General features: G+C 44.2%; 1 protein-coding gene across 2 annotated transcripts in view; it reads left to right on the plus strand.

The window, feature by feature from the left end:
• The first annotated feature begins 17,639 nt into the window (after window positions 1-17,639).
• Window positions 17,640-17,890, plus strand: part of LOC125525956 (ribose-phosphate pyrophosphokinase 2, chloroplastic-like) — an 86,757-nt gene continuing 86,506 nt past the window's right edge. The window contains exon 1 of one of the 2 annotated variants that reach the window (XM_048690956.1): window positions 17,640-17,885. In XM_048690956.1, the coding sequence (XP_048546913.1) occupies window positions 17,769-17,885 (117 nt within the window). In that variant the 5' untranslated portion in view covers window positions 17,640-17,768. The remainder of the gene's footprint in view (window positions 17,886-17,890) is intronic. The other variant, XM_048690955.1, reaches the window with a different exon arrangement.

Below are 17,890 nucleotides of genomic sequence, written 5' to 3' on the forward strand. Positions count from 1 at the left end.
ATCATCTTATAATGCTACCGTCAATCAAAGCAAGATAAGATGCATAAAAGGATAAACATCACATGCAATCAATATAAGTGATATGATATGGCCATCATCATCTTGTGCTTGTGATCTCCATCTTCGAAGCACCGTCATGATCACCATCGTCACCGGCGCGACACCTTGATCTCCATCGAAGCATCGTTGTCGTCTCGCCAATCTTATGCTTCCACGACTATCACTACCGCTTAGTAATAAAGTAAAGCATTACATCACGATTTCATTGCATACAATAAAGCGACAACCATATGGCTCCTGCCAGTTGCCGATAACTCGGTTACAAAACATGATCATCACATACAATAAAATTCAGCATCATGTCTTGACCATATCACATCACAACATGCCCTGCAAAAACAAGTTAGACGTCCTCTACTTTGTTGTTGCAAGTTTTACGTGGCTGCTACAGGCTTAAGCAAGAACCAATCTCACCTATGCATCAAAACCACAACGATATTTTGTCAAATAGACTCCGTTTTAACCTTTGCAAGGACCGGGCGTAGCCATACTCGGTTCAACTAAAGTTGGAGAGACAGTCGCCCGCAAGCCACCTATGTGCAAAGCACGTCGGGGGAACCGGTCTCGCGTGAGCGTACGCGTAATGTTGGTCCGGGTCGTCTCGTCCAACAATGCCGCCGAACCAAAGTATGACATGCTGGTAGGCAGTATGACTTATATCGCCCACAACTCACTTGTGTTCTACTCGTGCATATAACATCAACATAAATAACCTAGGCTCGGATACCAATGTTGGGTTTCGTAGTAATTTCAAAAAAATTCCTACGCACACGCAAGATCATGTGATGCATAGCAACGAGAGGGGAGAGTGTTGTCTACGTACCCACGCAGACCGACTGCGGAAGCGTTGATGCAACGTAGAGGAAGTAGTCGTACGTCTTCACGATCCAACCGATCAAGCACCGAAACTACGGCACCTCCGAGTTCGAGCACACGTTCAGCTCGATGACGATCCCCGGACTCCGATCCAGTAAAGTGTCGGGGAAGAGTTCCGTCAGCATGACGGCGTGGTGACGATCTTGATGTACTACAGCAGCAGGGCTTCGCCTAAACTCCGCTACAGTATTATCGAGGATTATGGTGGCTGGGGGCACCGCACACGGCTAAGGAATAGATCACGTGGATCAACTTGTGTGTTCTAGGGTGCCTCTACCTCAGTATATAAAGGACCAAAGAGGGGGAGGCTGGCCGGCCACAAGGGGCGCGCCAGGAGAGTCCTACTCCCTCAGGGAGTAGGATTCCCCCCCAATCCTAGTTGGAATAGGATTCGCGGAGGGGGAAAAGAGAGAGAGGGGGCCGGCCACCTCTCCTAGTCCTAATAGGACTAGGGGAAGGGGGAGGCGCACAGCCCATGTAGGGCTGCCTCTTCTCTTTTCCACTAAGGCCCATCATGGCCCATTTAGCTCCCGGGGGGTTCCGGTAACCTTCCCGGTACTCCGGTAAAATCCCGATTTCACCCGGAACACTTCCGATATCCAAACATAGGCTTCCAATATATCAATCTTTATGTTTCGACCATTTCGAGACTCCTCGTCATGTCCGTGATCACATACGGGACTCCGAACAACCTTCGGTACATCAAAATGCATAAACTCATAATATAACTATCATCATAACCTTAAGCGTGCGGACCCTACGGGTTCAAGAACAATGTAGACATGACCGAGACACGTCTTCGGTCAATAACCAATAGCGGGACCTGGATGCCCATATTGGCTCCTACATATTCTACGAAGATCTTTATCGGTCAGACCGCATAACAACATACGTTGTTCCCTTTGTCATCGGTATGTTACTTGCCCGAGATTCGATCGTCGGTATCCAATACCTAGTTCAATCTCGTTACCGGCAAGTCTCTTTACTCGTTCCGTAATACATCATCTCACAACTAACATCTTAGTTACAATGCTTGCAAGGCTTATGTGATGTGTATTACCGAGAGGGCCCAGAGATACCTCTCCGACAATCGAAGTGACAAATCCTAGTCTCAAAATACGCCAACCCAACATGTACCTTTGGAGACACCTGTAATGCTCCTTTATAATCACCCAGTTACGTTGTGACGTTTGGTAGCACCCAAAGTGTTCCTCCGGCAAACGGGAGTTACATAATCTCATAGTCATAGGAACATGTATAAGTCATGAAGAAAAGCAATAGCAACATACTAAACGATCGGGTGCTAAGCTAATGGAATGGGTCATGTCAATCAGATCATTCAACTAATGATGTGACCTCGTTAATCAAATAACAACTCATTGTTCATGGTTAGGAAACATAACCATCTTTGATTAACGAGCTAGTCAAGTAGAGGCATACTAGTGACACTTTGTTTGTCTATGTATTCACACATGTATTATGTTTCCGATTAATACAATTCTAGCATGAAAAATAAACATTTATCATGATTATAAGGAAATAAATAATAACTTTATTATTGCCTCTAGGGCATATTTCCTTCAAATGTCAAGGATTTAATCAATCCCGTATGCAATTCCCTTTGTCCATCGATATGTTACTTGCCCGATATTCGATCGTCGGTATCCCTATACCTTGTTTAATCTCATTACATGCAAGTCTCTTTACTCGTTCTATAATGCATGATCATGTGGCTAACTCCTTAGTCACATTGAGCTCATTATGATGATGCATTACCGAGTGGGCCCAGAGATACCTCTGAAGGAAATATGCCCTAGAGGCAATAATAAAGTTATTATTTATTTCCTTATATCATGATAAATGTTTATTATTCATGCTAGAATTGTATTAACCGGGAACATAATACATGTGTGAATACATAGACAAACAGAGTGTCACTAGTATGCCTCTACTTGACTAGCTCGTTGATCAAAGATGGTTATGTTTCCTAACCATAGACATGAGTTGTCATTTGATTAACGGGATCACATCATTAGGAGAATGATGTGATTGACTTGACCCATTCCGTTAGCATAGCACTTGATCATTTATTTTGTTGCTATTGCTTTCTTCATGACTTATACATGTTCCTGTGACTATGAGATTATGCAACTCCCGTTTACCAGAGGAACACTTTGTGTGCTACCAAACGTCACAACGTAACTGGGTGATTATAAAGGTGCTCTACAGGTGTCTCCGAAGGTACTTGTTGGGTTGGCGTATTTCGAGATTAGGATTTGTCACTCCGATTGTCGGAGAGATATCTCTGGGCCCTCTCAGTAATGCACATCACTTAAGCCTTGCAGGCATTGAAACTAATGAGTTAGTTGCTGGATGATGTATTACGGAACGAGTAAAGAGACTTGCCGGTAACGAGATTGAACTAGGTATTGAGATACCGACGATCGAATCTCGGGCAAGTAACATACCGATGACAAAGGGAACAACGTATGTTGTTATGCGGTCTGACCGATAAAGATCTTTGTAGAATATGTGGGAGCTAATATGAGCATCCAGGTTCCGCTATTGGTTATTGACTGGAGACATGTATCGGTCATGTCTACATAGTTCTCGAACCCGTAGGGTCCGCACGCTTAATGTTTCGGTGACGATTGTATTATGATTTTATGTGATTTGATGTACCGAAGGTAGTTCGGAGTCCCGGATGAGATCAGGGACATGACGAGGAGTCTCGAAATGGTCGAGACGTAAAGATCGATATATTGGACGACTATATTCGGACATCGGAAAGGTTCCGAGTGATTCGGTTATTTTCGAGGGTACTGGGGAGTTATGGGAATACGAGGAAGAAGTAATGGGCCTCATGGGCCAAGTGGTGGAAGAGAGGAGACAGGGCGCGTGGCCCCCCTAGCCCAAACCGAATTGGACCAGGGGGTCGTCCCCCTTTCCTCCTTTTCCTCCTTCTCCTTCTCCTCCTTCCTTTCCTCCTCCTAGTAGGAGTAGGAAAGGGGAGTCCTACTCCTACTAGGAGGAGGACTCCTCCTCCTGGCGCGCCCATAGAGGGCCGGCCGGCCTCCCCCTTACTCCTTTATATACAGGGGCGGGGGGGCACCTCTAGACACACAAGTTGATCAGTTGATCTCTCCCAGCCGTGTGTTGTGCCCCCCTCCACCATATTCCACCTCGGTCATATCGTAGCGGTGCTTAGGCAAAGCCCTGCGTCGGTAGCATCATCATCACCGTCACCATGCCGTCGTGCTAACGGAACTCTCCCATGAAGCTCTGCTGGATCGGAGTTCGCGGGACGTCATCGAGCTGAACGTGTGCTGAACTCGGAGGTGCCGTGCGTTCGGTACTTGGATCGGTCGGATCGTGAAGACGTACGACTACATCAACCGCGTTGTGCTAATGCTTCCGCTTTCGGTCTACGAGGGTACATGGACAACACTCTCCCCTCTCGTTTCTATGCATCACCATGATCTTGCGTGTGCGTAGGAAAATTTTGATATTACTACGTTCACCAACAGTGGCATTCGAGCCAGGTTTTATGCGTAGATGTCATATGCATGAGTAGAACACAAGTGAGTTGTGGGCGATATAAGTCATACTGCTTACCAACATGTCACACTTTGGTTCGGCGGTATTGTTGGATGAAGCGGCCCGGACTGACATTACGCGTACGCTTACGCGAGACTGGTTTTACCGCCGTGCTATGCACACAGGTGACTAGCGGGTGTCAGTTTCTCCAACTTTAGTTGAACCGAGTGTGGCTACGCCTGGTCCTTGAGAAGGTTAAAATAGCACTAACTTGACAAACTATCGTTGTGGTTTTCGATGCATAGGTAAGAACGGTTCTTGCTCAGCCCGTAGCAGCCACGTAAAACTTGCAACAACAAAGTAGAGGACGTCTAACTTGTTTTTGCAGGGCATGTTGTGATGTGATATGGTCAAGACGTGATGAGATATAAGTTGTTGTATAAGATGATCATGTTTTGTTGAAGTTATCGGCAACTGGCAGAAGCCTTATGGTTGTCTCTTTATTGCATAAGATGCAAGCGCCAAATAATTGCTTTATAATTATCAGTATGCGATAGCAATAGTTGCAAGAGCAATAGTTGGCGAGACGACCATGTGACGACACATTGATATAGATCAAGATGATGGAGATCATGGTGTCATGCCGGTGACGATGGAAATCATGACAATGTTTTGGAGATGGAGATCAAAGGCACAAGATGATGATGGCCATATCATGTCACATATTTTGATTGCATGTGATGTTTATCTTTTATGCATCTTATCTTGCTTTAATTGACGGTAGCATTATAAGATGATCTCTCACTAAATTTCAAGATAAAAGTGTTCTCCCTGAGTATGCACCATTGCCAAAGTTCGTCGTGCCCAGACACCATGTGATGATCGGGTGTGATAAGCTCTACGTCCATCTACAACGGGTGCAAGCCAGTTTTGCACACGCAGAATACTCAGGTTAAACTTGACGAGCCTAGCATATGCAGATATGGCCTCGGAACACTGAGACCGAAAGGTCGAGCGTGAATCATATAGTAGATATGATCAACATATTGATGTTCACCATTGAAAGCTACTCCATTTCACGTGATGATCGGTTATGGTTTAGTTGATATGGATCACGTGATCACTTAGAAGATTAGAGGGATGTCTGTCTAAGTGGGAGTTCTTAAGTAATATGATTAATTGAACTTAAATTTATCATGAACTTAGTCCTGGTAGTATTAGCATATCTATGTTGTAGATCAATTGCTCGCGATATTGCTCCCCGTTTAATTTTTTATATTCCTAGAGAAAACTATGTTGAAAAATGTTAGTAGCCATGATGCGGATTGGATCCGTGATCTGAGGATTAACCTCATTGCTGCACAGAAGAATTATGTCCTTGATGCACCGCTAGGTGACAAGACCTATTGCAGGAGCAGATGCAGACGTTATGAACGTTTAGCTAGCTCAATATGATGAATACTTGATAGTTTAGTGCACCATGCTTAACGACTTAGAATCAGGACTTCAAAGACGTTTTGAACGTCATGGACCAGATGAGATGTTCTAGGAGTTGAAGTTAAATATTTCAAGCAAATACCCGAGTTGAGAGATATGAAGTCTCCAACAAGTTTTATAGCTAAAAGATGGAGGAGAATAGCTCAAACAGTGAGCATATGCTCAGATTGTCTGGGTACTACAATCGCTTGAATCAAGTGGGAGTTAATCTTACAGATAAGATAGTGATTGACAGAGTTCTCTAGTCACCATCACCAAGTTACTAGAACTTCGTGATGAACTATAGTATGCAAGGGATGACAAAAACGATTCCCGAGCTCTTCGTGATGTTGAAATCGATGAAGGTAGAAATCAAGAAAGAGCATCAAGTGTTGATGATTGACAAGAACACTAGTTTCAAGAAAAGGGCAAAGGGAAAGAAAGGGAACTTCAAGTAGAATGACAAGCAAGTTGTCGCTCCCGTGAAGAAGCCCAAAGCTAGACCAAAGCCTGAAATTGAGTGCTTCTACTGCAAAGGAAATGATCACTGGAAGCGGAAATTCCCTGAATGTTTGGTGGATAAGAAAGATGGCAAAGTGAAGAAAGGGTATATTTGATATACAGGTTATTGATGTGTGCCTTACTAGTGTTTATAGTAGCCCCTGAGTATTTGATACTTGTTCAGTTGCTAAAATTAGCAACTCGAAATAGGAGTTACAGAATGAACAGAGACTAGTTAAGGGTGAAGTGACGATGTGTGTTGGAATTGGTTCCAAGATTGATATGATCATCATCGCACACTCCCTATACTTTCGGGATTAGTGTTGAACCTAAATAAGTGTTATTTGGTGTTTACGTTGAGCATAAATATGATTTGATCATGTTTATTGCAATACGGTTATTCATTTAAGTTAGAGAACAATTGTTGTTCTGTTTACATGAATAGAACCTTCGATGTTCATACACACCAACAAAAATGGTTTGTTGGATCTCGATCGTAGTGATACACATATTCATAATATTCAAGCCAAAAAGATGCAAAGTTAATGATGATAGTGCAACTTATTTGTGGCACTGCCGTTTAGGTCATATTGGTGTAAAGCGCATGAAGAAAATCCATGCTGATGGGCTTTTGGAATCACTTGATTATGAATCAGTTGATGCTTGCGAACCATGCCTCATGGGCAAGATGACTAAGACTCCATTCTCTGGAACAATGGAGCGAGCAACAGATTTGTTGGAAATCATACACACTGATGTATGTGGTTCGATGAATATTGAAGCTCACGACAGGTATCATTATTTTCTGATCTTCACAGATGATTTGAGCAGATATGAGTATATCTACTTGATGCAACAAAATACTGAAATATTTGAAAAGTTCATATAATTTCAGAGTGAAGTGGAAAATCATCGTAACAAGAAAATAAAGTTTCTACGATCTGATCGTGGAGGAGAATATTTGAGTTACGAGTTTGGCCTTCAGTTAAAATAATGTGAAATAGTTTCACTACTCACGCCACCTGGAACACCACAGTGTAATGGTGTATCCAAACGTCGTAACCGTACTTTATTAGATATGGTGTGATCTATGATGTCTCTTACTGATTTACCACTATCATTTTGGGGTTATGCATTAGAGATAGTTGCATTCACGCTAAATAGGGCACCATCTAAATCCGTTGATACGACACAGTATGAACTATGGTTTGGCAAGAAACCAAAGTTGTCATTTCTTAAAGTATGGAGTTGTGATGCTTATGTGAAAAAGTTTCATCTTGATAAGCTCAAACCCAAGTCGGAGAAGTGCGTCTTCGTAGGATACCTAAAAGTAACTGTTGGGTACACCTTCTATCACAGATCCGAAGGCAAGACATTTGTTGCTGAGAATGGATCCTTTCTGGAGAAGGAGTTTCTCTCGAAAGAAGTGAGTGGGAGGAAAGTAGAACTTGATGAGGTAACTGTGCCTGCTCCCTTATTGGAAAATAGTTCATCACAGAAATCAGTTCCTGTGACTCCTACACCAATTAGTGAGGAAGCTAATGATGATGATCATGTAACTTCAGATCAAGTTACTACCAAACCTCGTAGGTAAACCAGAGTGAGATCCACACTAGTGTGGTACGATAATCCTGTTGTAGAGGTCATGTTACTTGACCATGACGAACCTACGAACTATGAGGAAGCGATGATGAGCCCAGATTCCGCGAAATGGCTTGAGGCCATGAAATCTAAGATGAGATCCATGTATGAGAACAAAGTATGGACTTTGATTGACTTGCCCATTGATTGGCGTGCCATTGATATTAAATGGATCTTCAAGAGGAAGACGGACGCTGATAGTAGTGTTACTATCTACAAAGCTAGAATTGTCGCAAAAAGGTTTTCGACAAGTTCAAGGTGTTGACTACGATGAGAGTTTCTCACTCGTATCTATGCTTAAGTCTGTACGAATCATGTTAGCAATTGCCGCATTTTATGAAATCTGGCAAATGGATAAACAAAACTGCATTCCTTAATGGATTTATTAAAGATGAGTTGTATATGATGCAACCAGAAGGTTTTCTCAATCCTAAAGGTGCTAACAAAATATGCAAGCTCCAGCGATCCATCTATGGACTGGTGCAAGCATCTCGGAGTCGGAATATACGCTTTGATAAGTTGACCAAAGCATATAGTTTTATACAGACTTGCGGTGAAGCCTGTATTTACAAGAAAGTGAGTGGGAGCACTACAGCATTTCTGATAAGTATATGTGAATGACATATTGTTGATCAGAAATAATGTAGAATTATTCTGCAAAGCATAAAGGAATGTTTGAAAGGAGTTTTTTCAAAGAAAGACCTCAGTGAAGCTGCTTACATATTGAGCATCAAGATCTATAGAGATAGATCAAGACACTTGATAAGTTTTTCAATGAGTACATACCTTGACAAGATTTTGAAGTAGTTCAAAATGGAACAGTCAAAAAAGGAGTTCTTGCCTGTGTTACAAGGTGTGAAGTTGAGTAAGACTCAAAACCCAACCATGGCAAAAGATAGAGAGAGAATGAAAGTCATTCCCTATGCCTCAGCCATAGGTTCTATAAAGTATGCCATGCTGTGTACCAGACCTATTGTATACACTGCCCTGAGTTTGGCAAAGGAGTACAATAGTGATCTAGGAGTAGATCACTGGACATTGGTCAAAATTATCCTTAGTGGAATAAGGATATGTTTCTCGATTATGGAAGTGACAAAAGGTTCGTCGTAAAGGGTTACGTCAATGCAAATTTTGACACTGATCCAGATGACTCTAAATCTCAATCTGGATACATATTGAAAGTGGGAGCAATTAGCTAGAGTAGCTCTGTGCAGAGCATTGTTGACATAGAAATTTGCAAAATACTTACGGATCTGAATGTGGCAGACCCGTTGACTAAACTTCTCTCACAAGCAAAACATGATCACACCTCAGTACTCTTTGGGTGTTAATCACATAGCGATGTGAACTAGATTATTGACTCTAGTAAACCCTTTGGGTGTTGGTCACATGTCGATGTGAACTATGGGTGTTAATCACATGGTGATGTGAACTATTGGTATTAAATCACATGGCGATGTGAACTAGATTATTGACTCTAGTGCAAGTGGGAGACTGAAGGAAATATGCCCTAGAGGCAATAATAAAGTTATTATTTATTTCCTTATATCATGATAAATGTTTATTATTCATGCTAGAATTGTATTAACCGGAAACATAATACATGTGTGAATACATAGACAAACAGAGTGTCACTAGTATGCCTCTACTTGACTAGCTCGTTGATCAAAGATGGTTATGTTTCCTAACCATAGACATGAGTTGTCATTTGATTAACGGGATCACATCATTAGGAGAATGATGTGATTGACTTGACCCATTCCATTAGCATAGCACTTGATCGTTTAGTTTGTTGCTATTGCTTTCTTCATGACTTATACATGTTCCTGTGACTATGAGATTATGCAACTCCCGTTTACCAGAGGAACACTTTGTGTGCTACCAAACGTCACAATGTAACTGGGTGATTATAAAGGTGCTCTACAGGTGTCTCCGAAGGTACTTGTTGGGTTGGCGTATTTCGAGATTAGGATTTGTCACTCCGATTGTCAGAGAGATATCTCTGGGCCCTCTCAGTAATGCACATCACTTAAGCCTTGCAGGCATTACAACTAATGAGTTAGTTGATGGATGATGTATTACGGAACAAGTAAAGAGACTTGCCGATAACGAGATTGAACTAGGTATTGAGATACCGATGATCGAATCTCGGGCAAGTAACATACCGATGACAAAGGGAACAACGTATGTTGTTATGCGGTCTGACCGATAAAGATCTTCGTAGAATATGTGGGAGCCAATATGAGCATCCAGGTTCCGCTATTGGTTATTGACCGGAGACATGTCTCGGTCATGTCTACATAGTTCTCGAACCCGTAGGGTCCGCATGCTTAATGTTTTGGTGACGATTGTATTGTGAGTTTATGTGATTTGATGTACCGAAGGTAGTTCGGAGTCCCAGATGAGATCGGGGACATGACGAGGAGTCTCAAAATGGTCGAGACGTAAAGATCGATATATTGGACGACTATATTCGGACATCGGAAAGGTTCCGAGTGATTCGGGTATTTTCGGGGGTACTGGGGAGTTATGGGAATACGAGGAAGAAGTAATGGGCCTCATGGGCCAAGTGGGGGAAGAGAGGAGGCAGGGCGCGCGGCCCCCCTAGCCCAAACCGAATTGGACCAGGGGGCCGGCCCCCTTTCCTCCTTTTCCTCCTTCTCCTTCTCCTCCTTCCTTTCCTCCTCCTAGTAGGAGTAGGAAAGGGGAGTCGTACTCCTACTAGGAGGAGGACTCCTCCTCCTGGCGCGCCCATAGAGGGCCGGCCGGCCTCCCCCTTGCTCCTTTATATACAGGGGCGGGGGGCACCTCTAGACACACAAGTTGATCAGTTGATCTCTCCCAGCCGTGTGCTGTGCCCCCCTCCACCATATTCCACCTCGGTCATATCGTAGCGGTGCTTAGACGAAGCCCTGCGTCGGTAGCAACATCATCACTGTCACCACGCCGTCGTGCTAATGGAACTCTCCCATGAAGCTCTGCTGGATCGGAGTTCGCGGGACGTCATCGAGCTGAACGTGTGCTGAACTCGGAGGTGCCGTGCGTTCGGTACTTGGATCGGTCGGATCGTGAAGACGTACGACTACATCAACTGCGTTGTGCTAACGCTTCCGCTTTCAGTCTACGAGGGTACGTGGACAACACTCTCCCCTCTCGTTGCTATGCATCACCATGATCTTGCGTGTGCGTAGGAAAATTTTGAAATTACTACGTTCACCAACAACCTCTCTGTCATACAGAGTGACAAATCCCAGTCTCGATTCATGTCAACCCAACAGACACTTTCGGAGATACCTGTAGTGCACCTTTATAGCCACCCAGTTATGTTATGACGTTTGGTACACCCAAAGCATTCCTACGGTATCCGAGAGTTGCACAATCTCATGGTCTAAGGAAATGATACTTGACATTAGAAAAGCTTTAGCAAACGAACTTCACGATATTGTGCTACGCTTAAGATTGGGTCTTGTCCATCACATCATTCTCCTAATGATGTGATCCCGTTATCAATGACATCCAATGTCCATGGTCAGGAAACCATGACCATCTATTGATCAATGAGCTAGTCAACTAGAGGCTTACTAGGGACATGTTGTGGTCTATGTATTCACACATGTATTACGGTTTCCGGTTAATACAATTATAGCATGAAAAATAGAAAATTATCATGAACAAGGAAATATAATAATAACCATTTTATTATTGCCTCTAGGGCATATTTCCAACAAGATATTCTCATAACTATGCGCTTTTCTATCAATTGCTCGACAGTAATTTGTTCACCCACCGTAGAATTTTCTATCTTGAGAGAAGACACTAGTGAAACCTATGGCCCCCGGGTCTATCTTCCATCATATTATTTTCCTATCTATTTACTATTTTTATCATTGTTTATTTTGCAATCTTTATTTTCCAATCTATACACCAAAAATACCAAAAATATTTATCTTATTATCTCTATCAGATATCACTTTCGTAAGTGACCGTGAAGGGATTGACAACCCCTTTATCATGTTGGTTGCGAGGTTCTTATTTGTTTGTGCAGGTACTAGGCGACTTGTGTGTTACCTCCTACTGGATTGATACCTTGGTTCTCAAAACTGAGGGAAATACTTACGCTACTTTGCTGCATCACCCTTTCCTCTTCACTGGAAAACCAACGCATGCTCAAGAGGTAGCATCTGGTACTACCGTAGATTTGCAAACTTTGCTGTTTTATCCTTCCAAATCTCGTGTTTGCTTGTTTCATTTGGTTTTGGCCCTCATCTTTGCAATAATCCTTCTCAGTTTCTCTCATGTTTGTGTCGTGTGTCATAGGTGGTGGCTCCGGTTCCAATGTCCATCGTTTGAATCCCATCCATGACACGAGTTCGAAGCGCCTGCGCAACCAAGATGAGGTTCGAGAGGGTTCCAGTGTCCCCCAACGCAGGACCTAGTCAATTGCCACCAAGATCAAGGAGCCAACAATGGGTATGGATGAGATTCCTCTTGGCTAGTTCATCACTCGCAGGAGGATCAACCCCTATGTGAAGCCCCGTGAGAATTTCAGAGGGAATGATTTGTTTTGGACCAAGCAACAGAACCTTATCTTCCTGGATGTGATCAAGGCCAACCAGAACATCTACGTGGATGTGCACTGGATTGACATGGTTCATATGAGGAAGGACAATCACCGGGAATATTTTGGTGAGGCTTTGGACCTGGTGGAGCAATTTGGCATTGAGGACTTGCTCACGTTCCACATGGACTATGACCCAGAGATTGTGGCTCAGTTCTTTGCGTCGGTCCACTTCCATCCTGATGAGGAACGAACCATGACGTGGATGACCAATGGGCAACGGATGACTGCTAAGTGGAAGGACTTCATGGCACTACTGCATGTTCGTGATGAGGGGATCAATTCGCCCGTTGGTGTTCACCCTCATGCCAACGCCGAGTCAGCTAGCAAGGACAAGCTTCAGCCGTATCTTGTTGAGAAGAAGCTTGGCACAGGCAAGAAGATTTGGGTGCTGAATCCCTTCCTTGACATCATGCACTGGATCTTCCGCAACTCCCTCTTTCCACGCATTGGTGACAAGGACAAGGTGCATGCTTATCTTGTGGACATGATGCTCATATGTGAGAAGGCACGTCTCCATCAGACGGAACCACTTGATGTCTCACATATCATGTGGTGTGAGATGTAGTTTGCCGTGCTCAACCGTAAGGTGCCCGTCTATGGACCGTACCTGCATCTCTTGATCTCTAAGACTTGGGAGCAACTCTTTCCCCATGAAGAGTTTGAAGCCCCCAACTGGATTCGCCATGAGCCTATCAAGCTGCATATCAAGAACAAGTGGGCTAAAACCACTACCCGTGCTGAGGCAGAGGCTGCTAAGATGGACGTGGATGAGGATGAGATTGAGGAGGAGGCAGATGAGGCCAAATCTGAAGGGATACTCGCTTTCATCTTTTGAGCCCTCTTGGGCCAAGAAGCTGAAGAACAAGATGAAGTCTCTGTTCTGCATGTAGGCCAAGGGACAGTACCGGTCTCATGTTTCTTAGAAGGAGAGTCGCCGGCGCGACAAGAGGATCTTGAGGACGTTCAGCGAGAAGGTATCAAGCGGGACCGAGAAGCACATCACCCCAGAGGCTGAATGGATGGTGAAGTAGGGTACAAGTGGACTGAATCTGAGGAGGAGACCATCCCCCCTGCCGAGACCGATGAGGAGCGTGACGAGTGATCACTTCAGCTTGAGCTACCACCTGTGTCGTAGGTGTCCTCTCTGCCTTTTTGGTGTCTCAATGCCAAAGGGGGAGAGAGTGTAGGATTTGCAAGTTGTGTGTCATTGTGTCGTTGTGTCTTGCTCTTTGCTTTCGTCCTGTTAAATCTCGTTTGCTTTTGCTTGTTGGTTTGTGTTTGGTTTCGTCTGGATCCAGGAGACTATCATATGGTGTAAGACATATGTCCTCAGCGTATCTTATTGTCTTCATATTATCTAGTTTGCTTAGTAGATTGTGAGCTTAGTTTGTCTTGTGCTATCATTACTTTATGCTCATATTTATTATCTTGCCCCCATGCTTAGTGTTAGTTATTTTGTTGCAAGATATGCCTCGTCTATAAAATATAGGGGGAGTGTTGATCCTAGTATGTGTGTCGTGCAGTCCAAAGCATTTCTCTAGAGAGCACACATCTAGGGGGAGCCCGTCGATATTTTATGGATGTTGGGTTTGCCTATGTTTCAGTTTATTTTCCTATGTGCAAATCTTGTATTGTCATCAATCAACCAAAAAGGGGGAGATTGTAAGGGCATATTTATCCCTAAGTAGTTTTGGTGATTGATGACAATGCATTTGCGGACTAATCATGTGCATTGAGCATTTCAGATATCTCATACTTAGGCACAAGACGATTCGTTGCCCCTCGGAGTCTAGTGAAGATGAAGTTTTTCCTATGTTTATTTTCGGTGGATTTGAGTCGTAGGAAAGCCGTACTATTAAGAGGGGGTCCGTGTTGGAAAGGCTTGGGTGGAATCATCACGTACACGTCTGTTCCTTCTGCACCACCTTTCCTTTGGCTCTTTGGAGCATCCTCCATTTTCCGTGTTTTTGCAAAATGAAGGACTCCTAGTGTTGTTGTGCTGGGGCATGAGGTATACTGCTCATGGGAGCAGTAGTACCGCAGGCCCTTGCGGTAGTACCGTCCAGGGATGCCGTAGTACCGCAGGCCCTTGCGGTAGTACCGCTCCACGGGCGCGGTAGTAACGTGGCCTCAGGCCGGGCATAGCAGCACGAGCGGAAGTAGGGGCGGATGTAATTTTTTACATCCGCGCCCTACACGATAATACCGCTCCTGGCTTGCAGTAGTACCGTGTTGGAGTTTTGCATAGATCTTTTCTCAGCGGAAGTTGCCACGGATGTATTTTTATATGTCCGTGCCTTCCCAGCCTAGACAAACCCTGCCTTGCGATAGTACCACAAGGGGGAGCGGTAGTACCGCTCCGACGGTTCTACCGCTCTTTGCTTCAACGCATCAGGGCCAGTCTGGCTCCTGCCACGCATGCGGTAGTACCACAGTGCCCCGCGGTAGTACCGCATGGCTGGTGCGGTAGTACCGCGCGTCACAGGCCGAGTTAGTGAATAACGCTTGGATTTGTCCTATCACTATAAAAGGGGTCTTCTTCTGCGACTTGACTACCTCTTCCATCCCCAAGCTCCATTGTTGCTTTAAGCTCCATTTTCGCCCGATCTTTCTCCCTAGACAATCAAACTTATTGATTCTCTAGGGATTGGTTGAGAAGGCCCTGATCTACACTTCTACCAAGAGAAATTTGATTCCCCCCACTAATCCCTTGCGGATCTTGTTACTCTTGGGTGTTTGAGCACCCTAGATGGTTGAGGTCACCGCAGATCCATATTCCATTGTGGTGAAGCTTCGTGGTGTTGTTGGGAGCCTCCAATTAAGTTTTGGAGATTGCCCCAACCTTGTTTGTAAAGGTTCGGTCGCCGCCTCCAATGGCACCAATAGTGGAATCACGACATCTCACATTGTGTGAGGGCATGAGGAGAATACGGTGGCCCTAGTGGCTTCTTGAGGAGCATTGTGCCTCCACACCGCTCCAACGGAGACGTACTTCCCCTCAAAGGGAATGAACTTCGGTAACACATCCCCGTCTTCACCGGCTCCACTCTTGGTTATCTCGTACCTTTACTTGTGCAAGCTTATATTGTGTTACATCTCTTGCTTTCTTGAGTGCTTGTTGTTGTTGTTGTTGTTGTTGTTGCATCATATAGGTTGCTCACCTAGTTGCATATCTAGACAACCTACTTTGATGCAAAGTTTAAATTGGTAAAGAAAAGCTAAAAATTGTTAGTTGCCTATTCACCCCCTCTAGTCAACTATATCAATCCTTTCACACCCTTAACACCTGTACGTGTTGGAGCATTGGGAAGGGCTTTAGAGCATCTGCAATAGTTTGTATGATAGATTTGTTGGTACAAGGTCCACGTCAGCAGCCAATAGTGTATCATACAAGTTCTCCAATGAAGCGTATGTTAGTCTGATGGGCCACACACATTAAATCAATGTAAAAAAATTGATGACCAGCACCTGAGAGAAGGAAATTCGAGAGGTAGCTGGCGCAGCTCACACCAGGTCCAGCCAGGGCCCACATAAATGAATGTAATTATCTCGGAGCTTGTGCCTAGAGCGTTGGTTCATGATCATACGATCCCCCACTCTCTCTTCTTTTATTTTAGGCTACCTCATCAAAAGAGTCTACATGGCAGATTTACCAATGATTATCACACGACCATTGAAGATGCCCTTAGGTTGTGCACCGCGACCAAGGTTGGGGAAAACGAGACAATTTGATGTTTATTCGCTAATTAATGTCATTGCATGCAGAGAATTGACCACTCCATGTTGTGCTAAGTAGTCTCAAGTAATTGAGTGCATACACATCCCACGTCTCCTATTGGCTAACATTTTTTTTCTAGGCAAAATTAGAAAACAAGATGGGTAGTTAACGCACCACGTCTAATAGTTTTGGAATTATTTGGTTTTCACAATGTTACTTATGCACTGATATGGAGGAAGTACCTAACTTGGTCAAATGTTTCTAATTTGAAGCGTGACCAAGTTTGTATGCAAAAATTCTACTCCCTCCATTAACAAATTTATAATATGTCTTGGATATTTCAATATGAACTACTTCCTCCGTTCCTAAATATAAGTCTTTTTAGACATTTCAAATGGACTACAATATATGGATGTATGTAGACATATTTTAGAGTGTAGATTCACTCATTTTGCTTCGTATGTAGTCACTCGTTGGAATCTCTAAAAAGACTTATATTTGGGAACATAGGGAGTATATAGGAACTGAAATGAGTGAACAAATATATTAAATCCTTTCTGTATACATCCGATTCAGAAGTTTTTTTAGACCATTTTTTATTTGTGCACATAAGAAGTACTCTCTCCGTCCCAAAAAGTTTATTTTAAATCTGTCTAGATACTACGAGGTAATACTTGACAAGCGTGGTATGCGTCATACGACTATAGTATGCTCAAAATCCGACGATGTACCTCCACCCTACTCCATCCGAATGAATCGATGGAGGGCGGATTTCAACCGTCGTACCAAAACCATCATACTCCATCATTTTTAAGGCAATCATTTATCTTATAGGCATTATATTTTTTTATGTTTGATTGACCATTTTTTATCCTTTTTTTTTGGAGGGGGGGGTGGTTTGTGGGGTTTATCTATAGAATGTTAAACTAAAATGAATTCAACGTAACAGATTTCAGCAAGCACAAATTGACCGCGCACGTTTATCTCAAGCAACTGTTTACAGTTTTATCTTTATCATCAAACTTTTCCAAAGTTACGGCCGCCAATTTATTCTCTTCCCAATTAACGGGTCGCACCACTTTTAGCAAGGAAACGTACCGAAAGCAAGGAGTTAACGCGCAATCGCCATTGGCATCACGGCGAATGGGAGCCGGGGCGGCTACGAGGAAGCAAGATTCTATATAAACCCCACCCCGTAACGGCCCGGCTCGAGCCGAGGACAGGACAGAGACCACGGACCACCGCGCCACCGCCCCCCGACTCCCGAGGGCCCGGACTCCGACAAGCGCCCGCCCGCCCGCCCGCCCATCACTCCTCTTCCCCGAACCCTAGCCTCCCATGGCGGCTACCGCGGCGGCGTCGCCCTCCTCCTCCCTGCTCCTCTCCCGCCGCCACGGCGCGTCCTCCTCCTCCTCGTCGGCGTCCCGCGCCGGCGCCTCCCGCCTCCGCGCGCCGGTGAG

The sequence above is a fragment of the Triticum urartu genome, chromosome 7 (genome assembly GCF_003073215.2).
Source record: "Triticum urartu cultivar G1812 chromosome 7, Tu2.1, whole genome shotgun sequence".
Classification (NCBI taxonomy): domain Eukaryota; kingdom Viridiplantae; phylum Streptophyta; class Magnoliopsida; order Poales; family Poaceae; genus Triticum; species Triticum urartu.